This window comes from Astatotilapia calliptera, chromosome 10 (assembly GCF_964374335.1).
Source record: "Astatotilapia calliptera chromosome 10, fAstCal68.1, whole genome shotgun sequence".
NCBI classification, from domain to species: Eukaryota; Metazoa; Chordata; class Actinopteri; order Cichliformes; family Cichlidae; genus Astatotilapia; species Astatotilapia calliptera.
In genome coordinates, this window is record NC_137431.1 from 3156828 (window position 1) to 3175669 (window position 18842).

An 18842-nucleotide genomic window follows, 5' to 3' on the forward strand; every position below is an offset into this window, starting at 1 on the left:
TGCTTGGCTGATCTAATGATTGCATAGCATTTTGTACTTTAACCTTATTAAGTTTATCTTCATATATCTTTAATGAACTATCACACTTGTCAGCTGCAATATGGACTAGAACCAGAAAAAAAAGCAGCAGGATGCTCTGAATTATCATTACAATGTCAAGAACAAAGGGCTCGAGCAATTTCTGTCACTTATACCAGTTAATTTGGGCTGTGGCACTCGCAGCCATGAACTTTAACTGGACAAAGGATAAAAAAGGCAGTTCAGTCTTCATAAGTGTAAAAAAAAAGCTGAGAATAATCTTGTTTCTGCATGGAAAAGCAGGGCGATTTGATATGACTCTTTGAGTTTTAGATACCACATAACACAAGCTGACTGTGTGCGTCCCTCTTCCCCCCTCTCTTCCTCCTCTTTTTCTGCCTCACTACACACTATCATCTCCTTAAGCATTCTGGTCTGGGTTAAATGAAACCTTTAACAGTTCAATGTGCATCCATTAACATATGCTTGAGTATACTCACAGCCAAGCTAAGGCGTAAGCATGCAGTGGCAAAAACAAACAAAAAAAACCTAGATCCGATGGCACGGACAAATCCCGGAGTGATTAGCGAGTCCACAAAAACACTAAGTCTCTAATGCCTTCTAACATTACCGAATGAACCAGATTTCATAACACCTTGAAGAAAAACAACAAATGTGAACGAAATCTATCCTACTGCGACACTCTAAGCTAATATAAGAGCACAAACACTGTTTATTTCATAATAAACGCATTTAGGTTTTAGAATATATTGACTTTACAGTTTCTACTAACGGTAAACATGAATGTATGAATACAGCTGTCAGAAATGACTATCTCGAGCATGAGTGCCGATCCTAACTGAACAAAATCAAGACATGACAACTATGCACTTACAGAGTAAACACGCTGAGTTTAAACTCATGTTCCCAGTGGCCTACATTGCATTGACTGGTGTGCTGATATTAACGTGCTACTGAGGAACTGAGCTCAGTTATTGTTTGCTGATGTGTGTTGCTGTGACTCCGTCAACCCGTTCTGTCTCTATGTGAAGTGACAGATGTATACCAAAAGACCAGAGTCTGCACAGACCTAGTTTCCTACTGGCCCTGATGCGACCTCTAAGCAACACTGTTTTGTGTGGTGACGATTGGCTAAAACTGTAAAATAGGAGGAAAATTTGGTGTGCAGTCGTCTCCAAATTTAAAAATAGCAAACCCAAGACACATTTTTCCACTTGTAAATTACAGATAAGGAAATTCATTTTAGCTGTGTACAATACATTTAGTCTGGTCGTAAAATGTTTCAGGGAAGCGCGCCTCCTAGATTATCTTCAGAAAACTCTTTTCGATTGAAGGTAGTGATGTGTGATTTGCGCTGAGGTACACTTGTGAAAAATTAAGACTAAGATGCTGTAACTTCAATGAGATGTTGGCAAAATAAGCTTTGTCTTGCTGTGTGCTTTCAGGGAGTTCTTCCTTCCCTGTGTCGTAAAGTATTTTCTCATATGGGATCATGTGATCATTGGAGTTCTCTCTCCAGTCCTACAGAGTCTTTACCTTACAGTATATAGCACCTTAAAACAACTGCTGCTACCAAAGTATGAAAGTAAAATCTGAACTGAATTGAATCGAATGAATCATTTTTTGAGTGTTTTTTTAACTATATATTTGATGAGGAACACAATCTTTTACATAACATGGATCAAATTCCTGAACAACCAACACGAGTTCCTTTTTCACTCTTCTGTGACAGGAAATATTGTGGAAAGCAAATGAAAGTTGTTACTTAGTGTGAGAAATTTACAACTATACGCTCTACTGATTAGAACAATGATATGAATATAAAAATATATAGGTATGACCGAGCCACTGTGTACAGATACACATCGCTGATTTATGTCAGTTTAGTGATGTTTCATTACATAATTTGCTCATATCTGAATAAATATTCCTGGGTCTTGGTGTTTTATATTTTTAAAACTGGAAACAGTTGTTGGTTATTGTGAAAAGTTTGCAGTACGATGTTGTAAAACAGAAACAAATGCTGAGGAAAACTAAAGTCTGCTCCGACATTAATCATGTTTGATAACACGATAAAGACCTTTTCTCCAGCATCCCCCTTTCCATCCCAAGCTAAAAGCTAAAAATAAACATGCACAGAGTGATACTAAGAGCCAATTGAGGCGCTTCACTGTATATTTACACAGCTTATTAGTGTCCAATTGAGCATGTGTCAGATTTCCCCCCCTGGCATAGCTAAGCAAAAACAACATTATGCCATTTCCCCAATTTTCTCTCTTCATAACTGGAATGTTTTTCCTATTCCATTTAGGATAGACACTTTTGTAAGAGCACTTTAAAAGCTCAAGCACCACTGGAGTGAACTCTACAGCAGATTTTACTCTCTACAGTGCTGAATTGTTTATATCTCTTGTAGATGAGCTTGCAAATGTGTCCTCAAATTGGAAAACAGCAATTCAGAGCAAAATGGAGTTTGTACAGTAGATACTATTCATAAATGATCACTGAAAAGCTGTGCAAATAGCCAGGAGCTGCAATCTTTAAATACATTTTCTATTAAGAGCCAATGCAAATATAGTGCATGCAAACGACACCTGCACAGACGTGTATCAGTTTTTGAAAATTAATGAAAGGCCGTGATGTGTATCGAGAAGCACTGATCAGGTCACCTGAACAGAGTGCAGTGTTTGTCAAGCCCAAAGCCCACACTGCAGCAACACTCATTACCCAGGTCTCCATAGAGACAACCTCAGCAGCCTGTACCGGACCAGAGCTCTAAAAGCCTTTATTTCGTAAAGCTTCATCTCTCCATCCACAAGAGGTGTAAAAATGTACGATTCGGATGGAAATGGCTCGTTAAGTGCAGTCTTTGCAGGTCTGTCCACTGAAAACAAATGCACGGCAGAAACAATAGCATCTAACATCACCACTCACAGCCTTTTAATTCTGTGTACTGTCAATTTTAGCATGGCACAGGAAAAATACAGGGATCATCATAATGAACACTGGTCAATTCTACTTTCCGACACAAAAACGACGCTCAGATCTCTGAATGAGAAGAAAAGGTCAGCGTCAGACGATTCAAGTCTGCTGATACAAATGGTACCGCATCAGCAGCAGCCTCGAACGTAGCATTCATCACAATTACAAGTGCTGTTGCTGCCATTCAAAGTTTCCATGTAGATGTCTCTAGTAGCAGCCATTTTGCAACACTGTTGCCTGGACCAAAGAGACTGAAAAAAGCCATTCACAAGCAAGCTAAGCCATGGATCTCGCTCTGCAAACGGGGATTTCAGTACAGCGTTTAGTTAGATTTCAAATGAACACCAGTGTCCTCTCGTGTTCTTGGAAATTCTCTCGTCTCGGCTGCAGCAAAAAGAGAATTTGCTTTGAATCCATTCTCTCCTATAAATAAACCCTGCCTTCACAGAACCCTTCACATTGGCAACAAAATGGTTTTCCTGTCATCTTTGCTTGATGCATCATCGTCTACTCTCAGTTCACATTGTGTCCAGTCTTGTTTTTTTAACCCCTTTGCTTCCACGTATCTTTCAAAAGATCTTCAAAATAGCTCAATTTTCTTTCGAGACGATTTCTGCCCCCCAACATGCGCACATCCCGTCCTATACCCCACAGCCCCGTGTCCCTCACCACCCCCCTTTTCCAATTCCTGTGTTCGCTGTAAAAAAAAATCAGTTACCCCCACTCCAAAGAAAGATACAACTACCACTTATCAAGCCAATCTTTTGAGGAATTCACTGTATACAAAACGGGATGTGGATGCATTTTGCGAGATGTGCATTTGGGCAAGGGTGATAAGGGCTTGTCTCTTTTTTTTCCCCCCAATTCAAAATGACTCCATGTCTGTGCTTCTAATATGGCGGGTGCAATGCCGGAAAAAAAAGAAACACACACACACAAAACAACTGGCCAACCTTTTCATTCTTTTTCAAGGAGACAATTAATAGATCTGAGAGAAAGCACACAAACATGCAGTTACATGTGCAAAGCATTTTGTTAATTTTTTTTTTTTACTTTAAATAAATTACAGAATGAAAGTAAATATCTGACATATTCACCAGCTCATTTCTTGGTTCATGAGTAGATTTTTGAATAGAAAATCATTGTGAATGTCAATAAAGAAATTATTTCATGCAAATAACGGTTTTTGTTTGAATGCCTCTCAAAGCAGAATAGAGATTAAAACAACCAAAGGCTGATTGCACCAAGTAACACACAACTGTGTTCCCACAAAATGATTTACTAAAATATTACTTTCATAATTTATACAAATAGAAATCTGATTTATAAACAGTGCAGATCCGGCACCTAAAAATGATGTATGAAAATGCAGCCAAACTGAGGCCCAGCTTAGCTTCAAGAGAGGGAATAAATAATCCTTTCTGTACAAATTTAGAATGAAAACTGATAATTGTTCCAATTATTTTGACCCTAAATTTTACTAAAAAAAATCATTGTAGAAAAAAGAAAATAGAAATATTCCTGTAAAGAGCCTCGTTCTTCATGCAGTACAGGCTGCACCTATCCACAACCTACATTTCTCCCCTCTCTGCTTCTCTATCTGCACAAGGTTATTGTTAAATATCGAAGGTGTATGAGGGGATAAAACATTTTCACTTTATTAAAGGTTACTGTGCAAGTAAATATCAACCTCCCACCAAAAGCCCCACTGTCAGTGACAGGACATAGCAACAGCCTGTTCTACCCATCGTTTTCCCGGGACAAAATATAAATAAATATTATCCTCAAAGTAGAAATGGTTCCAGACCACCCCGCATATTAATTGCAGCTTGGTTCTGTTCGATAATCAGCATAAACTTTAAGTTCGATGTGCGCAAAAGCATCACTTACCATTCAAGATGCACTGGAAAAAGAAAAGAGCCAATATCCACATGCCCCGCTCCGTTCAATATCCAAGCTTATGCTTTTTTCTTCTTCTCTCCACGCACTCTTTCTTCTTATTATTTCCCCCCTTTTTTATTTTTTCCCAAGTCAATTGCAATATAAGAAAAGGGAGCCTGTAAATCTCTCTCTCCCTCTGGCGCTCTCTCTCTCCCTCTCTCTCTCTCAATCCTTCACGTTGGGAAGAAGATGAAGAGGAGGAGGTTTGAGCTTTTTCCTGCTGCTGATTGTCTCCTGGTACAACGGGAGATGGTATATGATCCACAACTGTGCGTCTCACCCCTCCTTTCTTTTTCTTTTTTTTAGGACTGACCGCACCGTGCCGGGCCTCAGTGCAGCCGTCCCCCCGTACCGGAGTGCTGCTCTGTGTGGAACATGAGGGAGCTCGGCTCGGTGCGCTCCGGACCAGGTGAGCTGTGCTGCTGCTGAGTCAGAGGCTCAAAAGCACAGGACGCACTGCCTATGCGCACACCGAAATCCACGGATAGAAAATTAAAACATCAAAGAAAAAATATATTAAAAACATAAAAAATAAGAACCAAAAAAGCCTCCAATAATGAAAAGAATCAATAAAGAATGAATGAATTAGAAGTCTATGCCCTGAAAAGAGGCAAACGTGTCATCTCAGGTATGTGCGGGGAAAAAAATGCGTAAAAAGTTGGAATTTCTGTCGAGGATTAAAAAGCGCATGGAGTTGACTGTTAGCTGCGCTGGAAACTCATTCTCTCTTCGCCACCTCTCTCCATCCGGCGAGCAACAAGCACACGCATCTTCCCCCCGCAGCCGCACACACAAACTGCGCACACTGGTCCCTGCGCTTATAACCTGCCCTGCCTCAGAGCACCGTGGAATAAAACCTCGCTTCCTTCTCCGCAGCCGCTTTCCTCCCTCTCCATTGCCTTAAAGGTGCAGGGGTGGGGGTGGTGGGGGGCACAGCTGAGCCTCTGGCGTAAAAAAAGAAAAATCAGAAAGAAAGAAAAAAAAAGGGGGGGGGGGGATACAAAAAAAAGAAACCCTTTCTTTTGTTTTATGACGGATCAAGGTGCCACGCAGGGTGAACTGTGCATTAACGCAAGCAAAAAAATATAAATAAATAAATATTAGCTCAGGCAGGACATCCTTCTATGGTTTGTTGCCACTGTTGTGGTGTAGCAGGCTGCAGGATGGAGGCTGAAGGAGGGAGGGAGGCAGGGAGAAACAGTGATGTAGGCTACACCTGACTGGGTGCTATGTAGGCATTTGGTTAAGGGGAAAAAATCTAAATTATCTTAATTGGAGGAGATCAAATCGTGTCCTTTAATGTGTCTTCTGGGTAATTTATGAGCCCCGGGGGCATTTTGGGGACCCTGCCAGCTTTACCCCGGCATTCATTAATTGACCTTGACAAATATAAGTAGCGACCCCCCTAATGCACCAGGGGGTATCAAACAGCGGCCATGTTAGACATCCACAGCCCCCTGCATGAGTTCACCTCCATTCAAACCACAGCGGAGGAGGAGGAGACTGAGAATTAAGTTGTGAAACTGCTACTGGATGAAGACAAGCATATAGAGAGTGTAAAGCCACATTTTTTAAATGATTAGCGTTGATATTTCTCTCAACATTTTATAATTTGTAATTAGCGTGTAGTTGTAAAAAGGAAGAACACACCTGAAAAACAACCTTATTTGTTTTTTTATACCAGCCTGAGACACAAAGATTCAGACGCTTCCTTTTAAACCTTTAGTGAGCAAACAGCAGTGCTGTATTGAAATAATTTTGGAAGCTATGACACTGCTGTCATGTGACTGTTTGGATTTAGTGAATTTATGTTCAACGGCGACTCGAGCTTTAGCCCACAGCCTAGATGCAGTATCTGTCTTTAGGACTTAGCATCCACATCAGACCTGCATGTGAACATGCGCTGCGCCAGGAATACAGGACCTGTCAACGCACGTCTGGCCCCTCCATGCGCTTCCAGCCAGGCATCCCCAAAATAAAACTGATCATTATCACTGACTGAAGCTACCCAAAATAAGATAGCAGGAAGGAAACATGCAGACACTGTGCACAAAGTATTTTGTTTGTATGTATGTGTGGATTTTGCCTAATCCCCTTCTCTGTCAATCTCCTTGACTCCCAGCAGTGAGGGGGGGTTGTTGATCATTCAGTTATGGCATTTTGTTCCCTGGTATACGCATGTCTCATCTTCTTCTGTCTGCCTTTGTATAGCACTGGTCTGCAGTCGGGGACTCTATATATCTTGCCCCAGTTGCAGGCAGCTACCTACTCAGACTGCTAGCAAATTTGAGGCTAAACTGGCTCACACATCAGTACCTGTAGTATCTATGCTATCTATACTAACTATTAAATGCAGACTTAGGGGTTTGTATCTAGTATGGCTAAGCTACATTGTGCTGAATTGCTAAAATTTTCCTGTATCGCACCTTATGACAAACTTCTAAGCAAATTCAATTCAAACAGACATTTTTAATAACTGCTGTCCGAGAAGCAAGAAATCAAAACCACCAAACAGTTGTATTGTGCTAATAACATGTTTACAACTGGAATAAATAGGTTGGTTATTGAGAAAACATGTTAACTCAAGAGCATCAATTAATTTGGCATCAGCCCATTTCCCCACTGGTTTTGTTGATTCATTACCTTTTATGCCTTGTTATGGATAATCATTCAGCCATATGTTAAATGATTGTCTTCAGTGTTCATCCCAGTGGACGGGGTTCAGAGATTGGATTAAAATCACTGGCTGTATGGTCATACAGAGCTCAATCCTTATTTCTCTAATCCCTGCATTAACTCCATGATATGTTGTGAGGTTTGGATTAAATCAAAGGTTTTATCCTCTTTAAACCATGTTGTTATTTAACTGCACTGATTCTTTAATCAAATGCAAATATTTTAAAATATTTTTAATGTCTAAAACATTAAGAATTTAGTGATGGAAACAGATACTGGAAACAATTAATACATTTATTAAGCATTATGATCTGCAACACGATGTGCTATGATGCTGTAGATAATGAAAATGACTAAACATTTGACAAGCAACTACTGGTTTTGCTTTCCCAGTGTTTGGACATTAGATTTGAAATTAACAATATTAATACCATTCATACCAGTACAATCCTACTTCAAACCTGTAATATATGAACAACTGGTCAAGACCCCTTGAAATACTAGTCAGTTAAATGCTTTATTCTTATTTTATTAACGCACTGCAGCATTACCGTTACCGCTTCAAAGTTGTCTGGGCCCTGACGGTAAGCCGTGCCCCTCTCGCTTTCATTCTTTCTGTGGAAGTAGTAAATGAGTGACGGGGAAAGTAAACAAATGACAGCCATATAATTCTGTACTGCTGTACTTTGTTTAAAAAATAACAGAGAGAGCAGCTATACGTCAGGGGAAACAGTGAATGTGTGCATTGTACTGAAAACAGGATTTTTTTGCCACGTGAAAGGTTTGGCTCGTTGTGACATTATCTTTTCCCCCAAAATTAAAATCAAGATGAAAGATCATCATTTTGACACATTAGAAGAAATCTTGTATGCATTGCAGAGCTAAAGCACAAGGAGACAGAGCAGGTCGTTCATCAAGTGTTCTAAAAATAGTAGCAGTGTTGGAAGCCGACTGGATATACACAAGAAAATGATCTTGAACCATGATAATTAGTCAGTTTACTATTTCAGTTTACATACAGCACCCATTTATTAATTTTTTTTTATTTTTTTATTTTTTTTACTATTTTAATTTTAGCTTTTCACTTCTGGTTTCTGTTTCTAGCCAAATTAAAAATACTAATAAAAGGTAAGGGTCAACAGTGGTCTACCCTGCCTTTCGCCCTGTGACCGCTGGAATAGGCTTATGCCTCCTGTAACACTGAACTGAATTAGTGGAAGAAAATGGCTGGCTGGCTGGCTGAATGGATGGATGGATGGATGGATGGATGGATGGAAGGATAGATAGGGAGTTGAAAGTGTTGGTTCTGATGGGTTCAGACAGATAGACATATATTTGTGGAAACGTGTCTGCCATATCAAGTGTCATTATCAAGTACAGTGGGGCAAAAAAGTATTTAGTCAGCCACCGATTGTGCAAGTTCCCCCACTTAAAATGATGACAGAGGTCAGTAATTTGCACCAGAGGTACACTTCAACTGTGAGAGACAGAATGTGAAAAAAAAAAAATCCATGAATTCACATGGTAGGATTTGTAAAGAATTTATTCGTAAAGTAGGGTGGAAAATAAGTATTTGGTCAATAACAAAAATACAACTCAATACTTTGTAACATAACCTTTGTTGGCAATAACAGAGGTCAAACGTTTACTATAGGTCTTTACCAGGTTTGCACACACAGTAGCTGGTATTTTGGCCCATTCCTCCATGCAGATCTTCACGAGAGCAGTGATGTTTTGGGGCTGTCGCCGAGCAACACGGACTTTCAACTCCTGCCACAGATTTTCTATGGGGGTTGAGGTCTGGAGACTGGCTAGGCCACTCCAGGACTTTCAAATGCTTCTTACGGAGCCACTCCTTTGTTGCCCGGGCGGTGTGTTTTGGATCATTGTCATGTTGGAAGACCCAGCCTCGTTTCATCTTCAAAGTTCTCACTGATGGAAGGAGGTTTTGGCTCAAAATCTCACGATACATGGCCCCATTCATTCTGTCCTTAACACGGATCAGTCGTCCTGTCCCCTTGGCAGAAAAACAGCCCCATAGCATGATGTTTCCACCCCCATGCTTCACAGTAGGTATGGTGTTCTTGGGATGCAACTCAGTATTCTTCTTCCTCCAAACACGACGAGTTGAGTTTATACCAAAAAGTTCTACTTTGGTTTCATCTGACCACATGACATTCTCCCAATCCTCTGCTGTATCATCCATGTGCTCTCTGGCAAACTTCAGACGGGCCTGGACATGCACTGGCTTCAGCAGCGGAACACGTCTGGCACTGCGGGATTTGATTCCCTGCCGTTGTAGTGTGTTACTGATGGTGACCTTTGTTACTTTGGTCCCAGCTCTCTGCAGGTCATTCACCAGGTCCCCCCGTGTGGTTCTGGGATCTTTGCTCACCGTTCTCATGATCATTTTGACCCCACGGGATGAGATCTTGCGTGGAGCCCCAGATCGAGGGAGATTATCAGTGGTCTTGTATGTCTTCCATTTTCTGATGATTGCTCCCACAGTTGATTTTTTCACACCAAGCTGCTTGCCTATTGTAGATTCACTCTTCCCAGTCTGGTGCAGGTCTACAATACTTTTCCTGGTGTCCTTCGAAAGCTCTTTGGTCTTGGCCATGGCGAAGTTTGGAGTCTGACTGTTTGAGGCTGTGGACAGGTGTCTTTTATACAGATGATGAGTTCAAACAGGTGCCATTCATACAGGTAACGAGTGGGGGACAGAAAAGCTTCTTACAGAAGACGTTACAGGTCTGTGAGAGCCAGAGATTTTCCTTGTTTGAGGTGACCAAATACTTATTTTCCACCCTAATTTACGAATAAATTCTTTACAAATCCTACCATGTGAATTCATGGATTTTTTTTCACATTCTGTCTCTCACAGTTGAAGTGTACCTCTGGTGCAAATTACTGACCTCTGTCATCATTTTAGGTGGGGGAACTTGCACAATCGGTGGCTGACTAAATACTTTTTTGCCCCACTGTATGCTAACATACTGCATCTCTGTATGGTCCTCTAGCAGTACCACGGCACACAAAAGGCACTTAAGGGGTCATTAATATTACCCCAAAAAATCATGGGACATCCTCTTTCCTCCCTAAAGGACCTGTACAGCATTCGCCGTCTCAAGAGGGCACGCAGCATGCTACAGGATTGCACACACCCAGGACACGAGTGTGTGTAAACTCCTGCTGTCTGGCAAAAGATTCAGGTTGCTTAGGTCATGGACAAACAGTAATGTGAAACAAACATTCATACTTTAGTTAATTAAGTCATACTTTTTTGCACATTATATCACCCTTAAACACAGATGAATGGGGAGGGTTGTGTTTGGAAGGGCATGAAATCGTGGTCAAATCAAGCATCCAAATCATAACAAATGAGATTTCCATACTGGATGGTCAGCAGGGTGCAAGTGGAAAGTTGGGGACATGAGGCTATTGAACTGTGAGTATGTAAAAATTTAGCTAAGACCCGATGCAGGACTTCACAGCCTACACTATCTGGGCACCATCACGCACCCAATCAACGGTTTGTTCAAAACTGACACTGTGTTGACATGGAGAGAAGTGCAGAAACAAGTATTCACAAAAGTGAAAGCCATGTTGACTACAACACCGGCATTAGCATATTACGACGCTGGCAAGCCAACAATAGTAAGCACTGATGCGAGCAGCTATGGATTGGGTACCACTCTGTTGTAAAAGCAAGGAGATGAACAACAACCAGTTGCCCTTTGCGCAAGGACATTAGAAGGGGCAGTCGAAGCATATGTACAGGATGTCATTGTGTCACAATCTGTGACGGGAAGTTAGATGCATTTAGGATGGCTACAGAATGTGATTTGGGGCAAACTTCACAAATTCCACGTAGCTAGACAAATCTCTAGCTGCGCGACACATCCAGGAGGTTCCACTGTCTCTTAATGGGACTGCAGAGTTCCAGACCCTGTCTATGACTCGGGCCTGTCTAATGGTTCACCACGACGCCCCCATCCATGAGGGTGCGCTTGTATTGGAGGCGCTCAATCAGCTGTAAGAGAACGTAGGATAGAGAAATCAGACCACCCAGTAGGTTCAAAGACTTTGTTCCAAAGTGTGTAATTCATTGTTTGGACATCAAGTTTCCTTTTGGTTTGTTTTGTTGAGGAGCTTCACCTCTTAGAAGTGTTGGGAAATTGTTAACTCTGGTTTGATTGCTATTCATGTGTCTTCAACTGGAAATATACATGTGTATATTGTTGACCACATTTATTTTGTAGATTGGTTGGATGTTCTACAGAGGGATAACATTGGAGAGTCATACCGTGAAGCTATGGGAAGCAGTTGTTGAAGCTAGGTTAAGAAGCAAAGTGACAATCAGCAAGCAGCAATATGACTTAATGCAGATGCGATGGTTGTTGGAGTGTTTATGGAGTATAGAGAAGGTCAAAAGGAGCTTCACTGTGCCCTTCTAATCTAGAGAAAGCACATGATAGGATGCCAAGACAGGAACTGTGGCTCTGCATGATGAAGTCAGAAGTGGTTAAGGAACTGGCGCAAGACTTGTATGAGGACAGTGAGACAGTGGTGAGGTGTGTAGCAGAAGTGACAGACGGGTTCAAGGTGGGTATGGGACTATATCACGGATCTGCTCTGAGACAAACTGACGGATCAGGTCAGTTGGGAGACTGTGGATTGTGGTGTTTTCAGATAGCACTGTGATCTGTACTGAGAATAGGGAACGGGTGGAGGAGAGTATGGCGAGGCGGAGGTATTCACTGGAGAGTAGGGAATGAAAATGAATAGACACAAGACAAAGTACGTATGTGGGAATGAGCGGAAGACAGTTGGAAATATGAACATGCGGAGTTGAGATAGTGCGGGCAAATGCTTTTACATACCAGGGTTCAACCATCTAAAACAACAAATGGTGCACAAGAGAGGTAAAGAAGAGAGTGCGTGCAATGTGGAGTGGGTGGAGATTAGTGTCAGGGTGATAATAAAGGTGCCAGGCAGGAGGAAAAGAGGAAGACATCAGAGGATGTAGTGAAGGAGGACATGCAGGGGGTTGGTGTGACAGAAAAGGATAGGGTGAAATAGAAGGAGATCTAAAAGAGGCAGCCAGAGCAATAAGAATAAGAAGTAAACATGTACTGCAGAATGACAGTCGTTAATGACAACCATTGTTATCCACAAAGAAACATCTAACAACTTAACAATGGCTAAATTACCTGTTTCTAGCTCAATTAACTCTGTTGCAAATGTTTCTTGAAAATTAAGTACTATTAAAAAAATTGTAGAAATACTGTCCTACACTGCTCACAGACAGTTTATAAACAGCTATATCTAAATAGCAGTCAGGCTTGTCCCTTTTCACCAAATCTCTTTATGATTTTTATAGACAAGATTTTTATGGAATGAGAATCAGCACCTCCAATTCTGAGGCCATGGTCCTCAACCGGAAAAGGGTGAAGTGCCCACTCCACATCAGGGATGAGTTACTGCCCCAAGTGGAAGATTTTAAGTATCTCGAGGTCTGCCTCTACAAACAAATGTGAAACAATGGGTCTTTCTAAAGAGTTCACTGAATTCAAGCATGGTAATGTAATACGATGTCACTGCTCCAACCAGTCAGTTCATGAAAGGTATTCCTTCCTAGATATTTTAGCATCAGCTGTGTGTGTGATGTTATTGCAAAGTGGAAGCGTTTAGGAACCACAGCAACTCAGCTACAATGTGGCAGACCATACAAAGTTACAGAGCGAGGTATCCAAGAACTGAGATACAAGGTGTGTCATCAACACTGGGGTTAGTTTCATGGCATGGATTTCTATGGTTGTGCAGCTCTGGTAGGTATAATAGGCAGGTACCCAAGTACATCTGTCTAGTACAGTACATCTAATGTATGTTTGGAGAGAAATGAAAGAAGCGTTTGATAAAAATAAAATCTGTGGATACCAGAAGAAGGAAACACTGCAGGGAAACTGTGAACAGTTGCATCTCACGACCCTTAAAATCCACTAAGAATTATTCCAAAAATACACAAGAAAAGATTTACAAATGGCCCTCACAAACCTCTGATACCTCTGTAAACTAAAATCTTTGATTGTTAATGTATTGCATATTTTTTCTTGATGAAACAGGTTTAGCACCTTATTTACAAAATATATGTATATGAGTTAAACAAGAAGCAAGTCCAGCGTGGCTAACTATAATAGCTATGTAATCTATTTGATAATTATACTTAGAAATAGACCCAAAGGAAACATTAATTGTTGTATTAATAAAATAGTCTCATGTTTGACTACATTTAAACAAACCTATTAAACATATTTCTGATATTGTTTTAAAGATGACCAAGGCAGCTTCATCTGAATAAGTAACTCATATGGAATGAAGGAGCTCCACTGCTTGGGTCAGACTGCTGAATAATTTAAACCGCCTTATGAGACATAAACGCAGGAGCAGTAGTCTAGCATACATCCTGAGACCCTCATTTCATTAGATAATCTATGAATCCTAGCCTCAGCCCAGACATTTTGAAAAGAATGAGAGACAAAGTCACAATTCACGCTCTGATTGAAAATTAGCTAAATGCCAGACTTTCCACACCACAGCTTTACAATACAAAATATATTCTCAAAGGTAAAGCAGCAGACATCGAATCCAGGCCTTATTTTATATATAGTAAACTGCTTATATAAATAATCTGTTGTAACTGAAATAAGTTTTTCTAATAATACTGCTAATTCAAAAATATGAAACTGGAAAAGAAATATAACTAAATATATAAATAAATCTTTATATAAATATAAAGAAAAATATAAATTTGAACACTAAAAGGAATTACTAATAAGTAAGTGATGTAAAAATGTTATATATTTAATTACAGATGCTCCGATACCTGAACATCACATCTGTATCAGTTAAAATTGGTCTTAATGACCTATATCAACATATTACAAAATGAGATGACAGTTACAGATGTTAGTGGCTGATATTTATTATTACTTTTTTAATGTGTTACATCAATTTTGCACTAGTGAGACGTTCAAAGACAATATGGTGAAGGGCTATAAGACTTTAAAACATCAAAAGTTGTTTTTGTAAGGAAGATTTCCTCATTTTCTTGGCTCAAAAGGAAATACATACCAACAAAAAACAAAAGAATTAGTTGTGGTATTGATATGTTATTGATACTGGCTAGTAATTAAATTCGTATTAGACTTTCACAACTGAAAGCTTCAAATGTATTTTAATTGCATTCAGTTGTGAAAGTCGGGATCTCAGGTTCCCAGTTATCTATGGCAGATAATATTTTTTTTACTGTCATAGATAACTGGGCTGCTAATCTACCAGAAATGAGTTAACACGCTCCTCTATTTAACTATGGATTGAAATGCAACCTATATCCTTCGTACATTAACCCTCTCAGGCTCAAATTAAACTTTTTGTTGCTAATACACAACCAAGTCCTGCAGTGGTACTTCTGAGTAAAAAAAACTCATAAAATATGTATGTGGGGTAATCAGGTTGTTAGATTTTAACTGTTGCAAATCTGCCACGCCTGCCTGGAGAGGGTTAATTAAAAGAATGAGGAACTACAAACGCCAAGTCCTGATTAACAAGGTTAAAAAACACAGAATTTGCCTGGCTGATTTCACTATCTTGCTTTGTAAGCAACTGGCTGTGCAGAGCAAACCTCCTTGACAGCCTACTATCGCAGATCTATTCATTGATTTAACTGTTTGACTACTTTGCATCTCACAGCTCAATGCTCTGATCAGATATAAGTGGTCAGTAGGGTCATCCAGAGGTAATTCAAGGGTTTTAGGTCTTTGAAATTAAAGCAGGAGAGTTAATGAATATAGTGAGGTGTTGATTCACAAGATTTTATTTTATTTCAATCTAGAAATCTCATTTTTGTTTCATTTGGAATTTTAGTTGCAGTGTGTATAACGAAGTGAGGTTTCTGACATACTAAATGTGTACTCATGAGAAATGTAGATTTTGATGGTTTAAACTGTTCTGTGACTTTTTGAAATAGTGAAATTTTCTGGCTCCCAAATCTTTACTGTCATTGGTATTTAAAATTGGACTTTTACAATAGAAAGATCATTTCATTGACAGGTTACTTTCATCCGCTCACGGCAAACACACATAACAACAAACTACTGAATGTAATGGGAATTTGCATTTTTAAATTCTGACCGTGCTTTCAAATAAGATCAGAAAAAACCTTTCTAAACGTTTCAAATGTTAAAGAGATATTTGTAATTTGTCATTTTGATATTCGTAATTTTCCTAAAATGTAAACATAAACAGCCTTTGACAGAAGAGATTCTTTCACTCACCCCCAGTTTCCTGCTTCACTTCTGCTATTGGAACATGGACGTCGTCAGAATAAACGCTATGGGCAGAAATCTGTGCCATCAGAAACTGAATTTGAATAAGTTCAATTTGAATTTGAATTGCTCAGATTGAATCTGAATTGTAACTTGAATAAATGCTTTTGAAAACTGAATTTGAATTAGTCTAATTTGAAATTGAATTTATGGTTTGAAAAAGATCATCACTAAATTGAAATTGAATTTTATATCTTGAAAATGAATTCATTTGCTTTGAAACGGCATTTTATCCTTTGAAAATTCAGCTCTCGAATAATTTCAGTTTCACTTCTCACCATTCAGTTTCAGTTCTACAATTCAATTTCAGTTCCAAAATTCAGTTTTTTGGAACTTACATCCGGTTCCGGTTCAAGCGCAGATTAATAGAACTACGTTTTACTAGCGGACCGAAAGTGTTACTGACGGGAATCTACAGCATCTTGAGCTGAATTAAGACTTCAGAAGTCATTCGTCTTGTCGAATGACCAGCGGATAAACTCTCAGGTTGGTAAATGTATTACATGTATAAGAACAAGCGTCATGTTAACAAATGATAGCCGTACGGTAACTTTTATGCTTATTGTAGCTGCTAGCTAAAAATGCTAATTTAGCGTAGTTTGCCCTGAATTCAGCTTTGACAACAAATATGATCGACTGTTTCTAGTAGAATTCCAAAGTTGTCATCTTGGACCCTCTCAGAGTACCCCCTCTGTATGCTTTCAGAGACCCCTACAGTAGGGAAACATGCAAAACGGTGTCCAAACCTTTGTATTTTAGCTTTATTTATGTCTTACACAGCATCCCAACTCTTTAGCTAACATAATAACTTTAGCTAAAGTGAATAGTTATTAGTGCAGCATTACTGGGTCACCTCTGTTTGAAATGATATAATGTGATATACAACTATCACTGAAACAGCAAACTTTGTAAATAAGCAAACAACACTTCTCATTCTCTAAACGTTTGGCCACAGCTGTAGATTACACTATCAGTGCTTGTTCACTCTTGACAATAATAACATTTCTAAATTTACTTTGTGCATTTACAGGTAAACAATATCTAATATTTTATCTAAATGACTGCTTTGTCTTTGAAAAGGGTGAAGAGCCTGAGGCCGGTGACAGTCCAGTTCTACTCTAAGTACATCCTTACAGTGGCTCACAGGACAAGGCCACATTCCTGTCCTGCCAGAAGAGAAGAGAAACTTCAGAGTCTTCATGCAGTTCAACCACACCTGTCATATTCCATATGACAGGGGTCTCAAACTCCAGTCCTCAAGGGCCAGTGTCATGCAACTTCTCCATGCCCTCGAGGACTGGAGTTTGAGACACCTGCCGTATGGTGTTCATGCTGTTTTCTACCCCACAGTTACAGCATGTCTGACTGGCCTGTTCAGCATATGCAAAAATATATGATGAGTTTAAGCATGTGATGACAAAGGCCTTCCATTATGGTGTTTGTCATCACATGTCACAGACATCTGGATGATCATTTGGAATAAACAAAAAACTAAAAACTTGTTACTTCATCTTTTATCTTTATTATTATTATTGTTCTTATTTTACACTTTTCATTGTTAGGCATTAGGTTTATTTGTAGTAGTCCTTTCCAACGTCTTTCCCTCTTCCATGTTACTGTGGCAGCTTGTCAGCATCTATTTGGGGTTGGGAGTGGAACAGAAAGTAAGGAAATCCAAAGTGCCATTAAAACCAGGAGAGGTTCTTATATTTCAGAAGAAGGGATTAATTCAAAAGACCTCAATGCCATATTTTATTTAGGAACCCTAGAGAGCACTTTGCAAAATAACACATTCTTATAATTTCACCCTCAGATGAGCCAAGCTACGACTGTCAGGGAAGGTGATGTAGGTACAGAGCATATGAGAGTGGTTAAGTTTGTCTCTTGTCTAGATGAAGGCACAAGAGGGATGGATGGCAAGGCGTAGAGATTCAGTATCTTCAGTCTTCAGTGGACACTCCATTTCTGGCACAAAACACCTGTAAAAGATGGTCGATTTAGGAGGTGACCCGACAACTTCAGCCTGTCAAACATAGTAATGGAGCAGCATGTTTAAAAAAAAAAAAAAATCTAATTTAGTAGAATTATTATGGTAGTTAAACACAGTGATAGTTGTATATCATATTATATCACTTCAAACAGAGGTGATCCAGTAATGCTGCACTAATGAATTAGACTAACTATTCACTTTAGTTATTAAGTTATTAAGTTAGCTAAAGAGTTGGGATGCTGTGTAAGACATAAATAAAGCTAAAATACAAAGGTTTGGACACCGTTTTGCATGTTTCCCTACTGTAGGGGTCTCTGCAAGCATACAGAGGGGGTACTCTGAGAGGGTCCAAGATGACAACTTTGGAATTCTACTAGAAACAGTCGATCATATTTGTTGTCAAAGCTGAATTCAGGGCAAACTACGCTAAATTAGCGTTTTTAGCTAGCAGCTACAATAAGCATAAAAGTTACCGTACGGCTATCATTTGTTAACATGACGCTTGTTCTTATACATGTAATACATTTATTACCAACCTGAGAGTTTATCCGCTGGTCATTCGACATGACGAATGACTTCTGAAGTCTTAATTCAGCTCAAGATGCTGTAGATTCCCGTCAGTAACACTTTCGGTCCGCTAGTAAAACGTAGTTCTATTAATCTGCGCTTGAACCGGAACCGGATGTAAGTTCCAAAAAACTGAATTTTGGAACTGAAATTGAATTGTAGAACTGAAACTGAATGGTGAGAAGTGAAACTGAAAGTATTCGAGAGCTGAATTTTTAAAGGATAAAATGCAGTTTCAAAGCAAATGAATTCATTTTCAA

General features: G+C 39.6%; 1 protein-coding gene and 1 long non-coding RNA gene across 3 annotated transcripts in view; one reads left to right on the forward strand and one right to left on the reverse strand.

Moving 5' to 3' along the window:
- The window catches only part of dscama (Down syndrome cell adhesion molecule a), a 112457-nt gene extending 105348 nt beyond the window's left edge, over positions 1-7109 (reverse strand). Inside the window, exon 1 of one of the 2 annotated variants that reach the window (XM_026181047.2) lies at positions 4912-7109. In XM_026181047.2, the coding sequence (XP_026036832.1) occupies positions 4912-4954 (43 nt within the window). In that variant the 5' untranslated portion in view covers positions 4955-7109. The remainder of the gene's footprint in view (positions 1-4911) is intronic. The other variant, XM_026181048.2, reaches the window with a different exon arrangement.
- On the forward strand, positions 5237-17535 carry LOC145431342 (uncharacterized). The gene is made up of 2 exons (XR_013911640.1): positions 5237-5371; positions 17106-17535. It is a non-coding gene; the product is annotated as an uncharacterized LOC145431342 (long non-coding RNA).
- The last annotated feature ends 1307 nt before the right edge of the window (positions 17536-18842 follow it).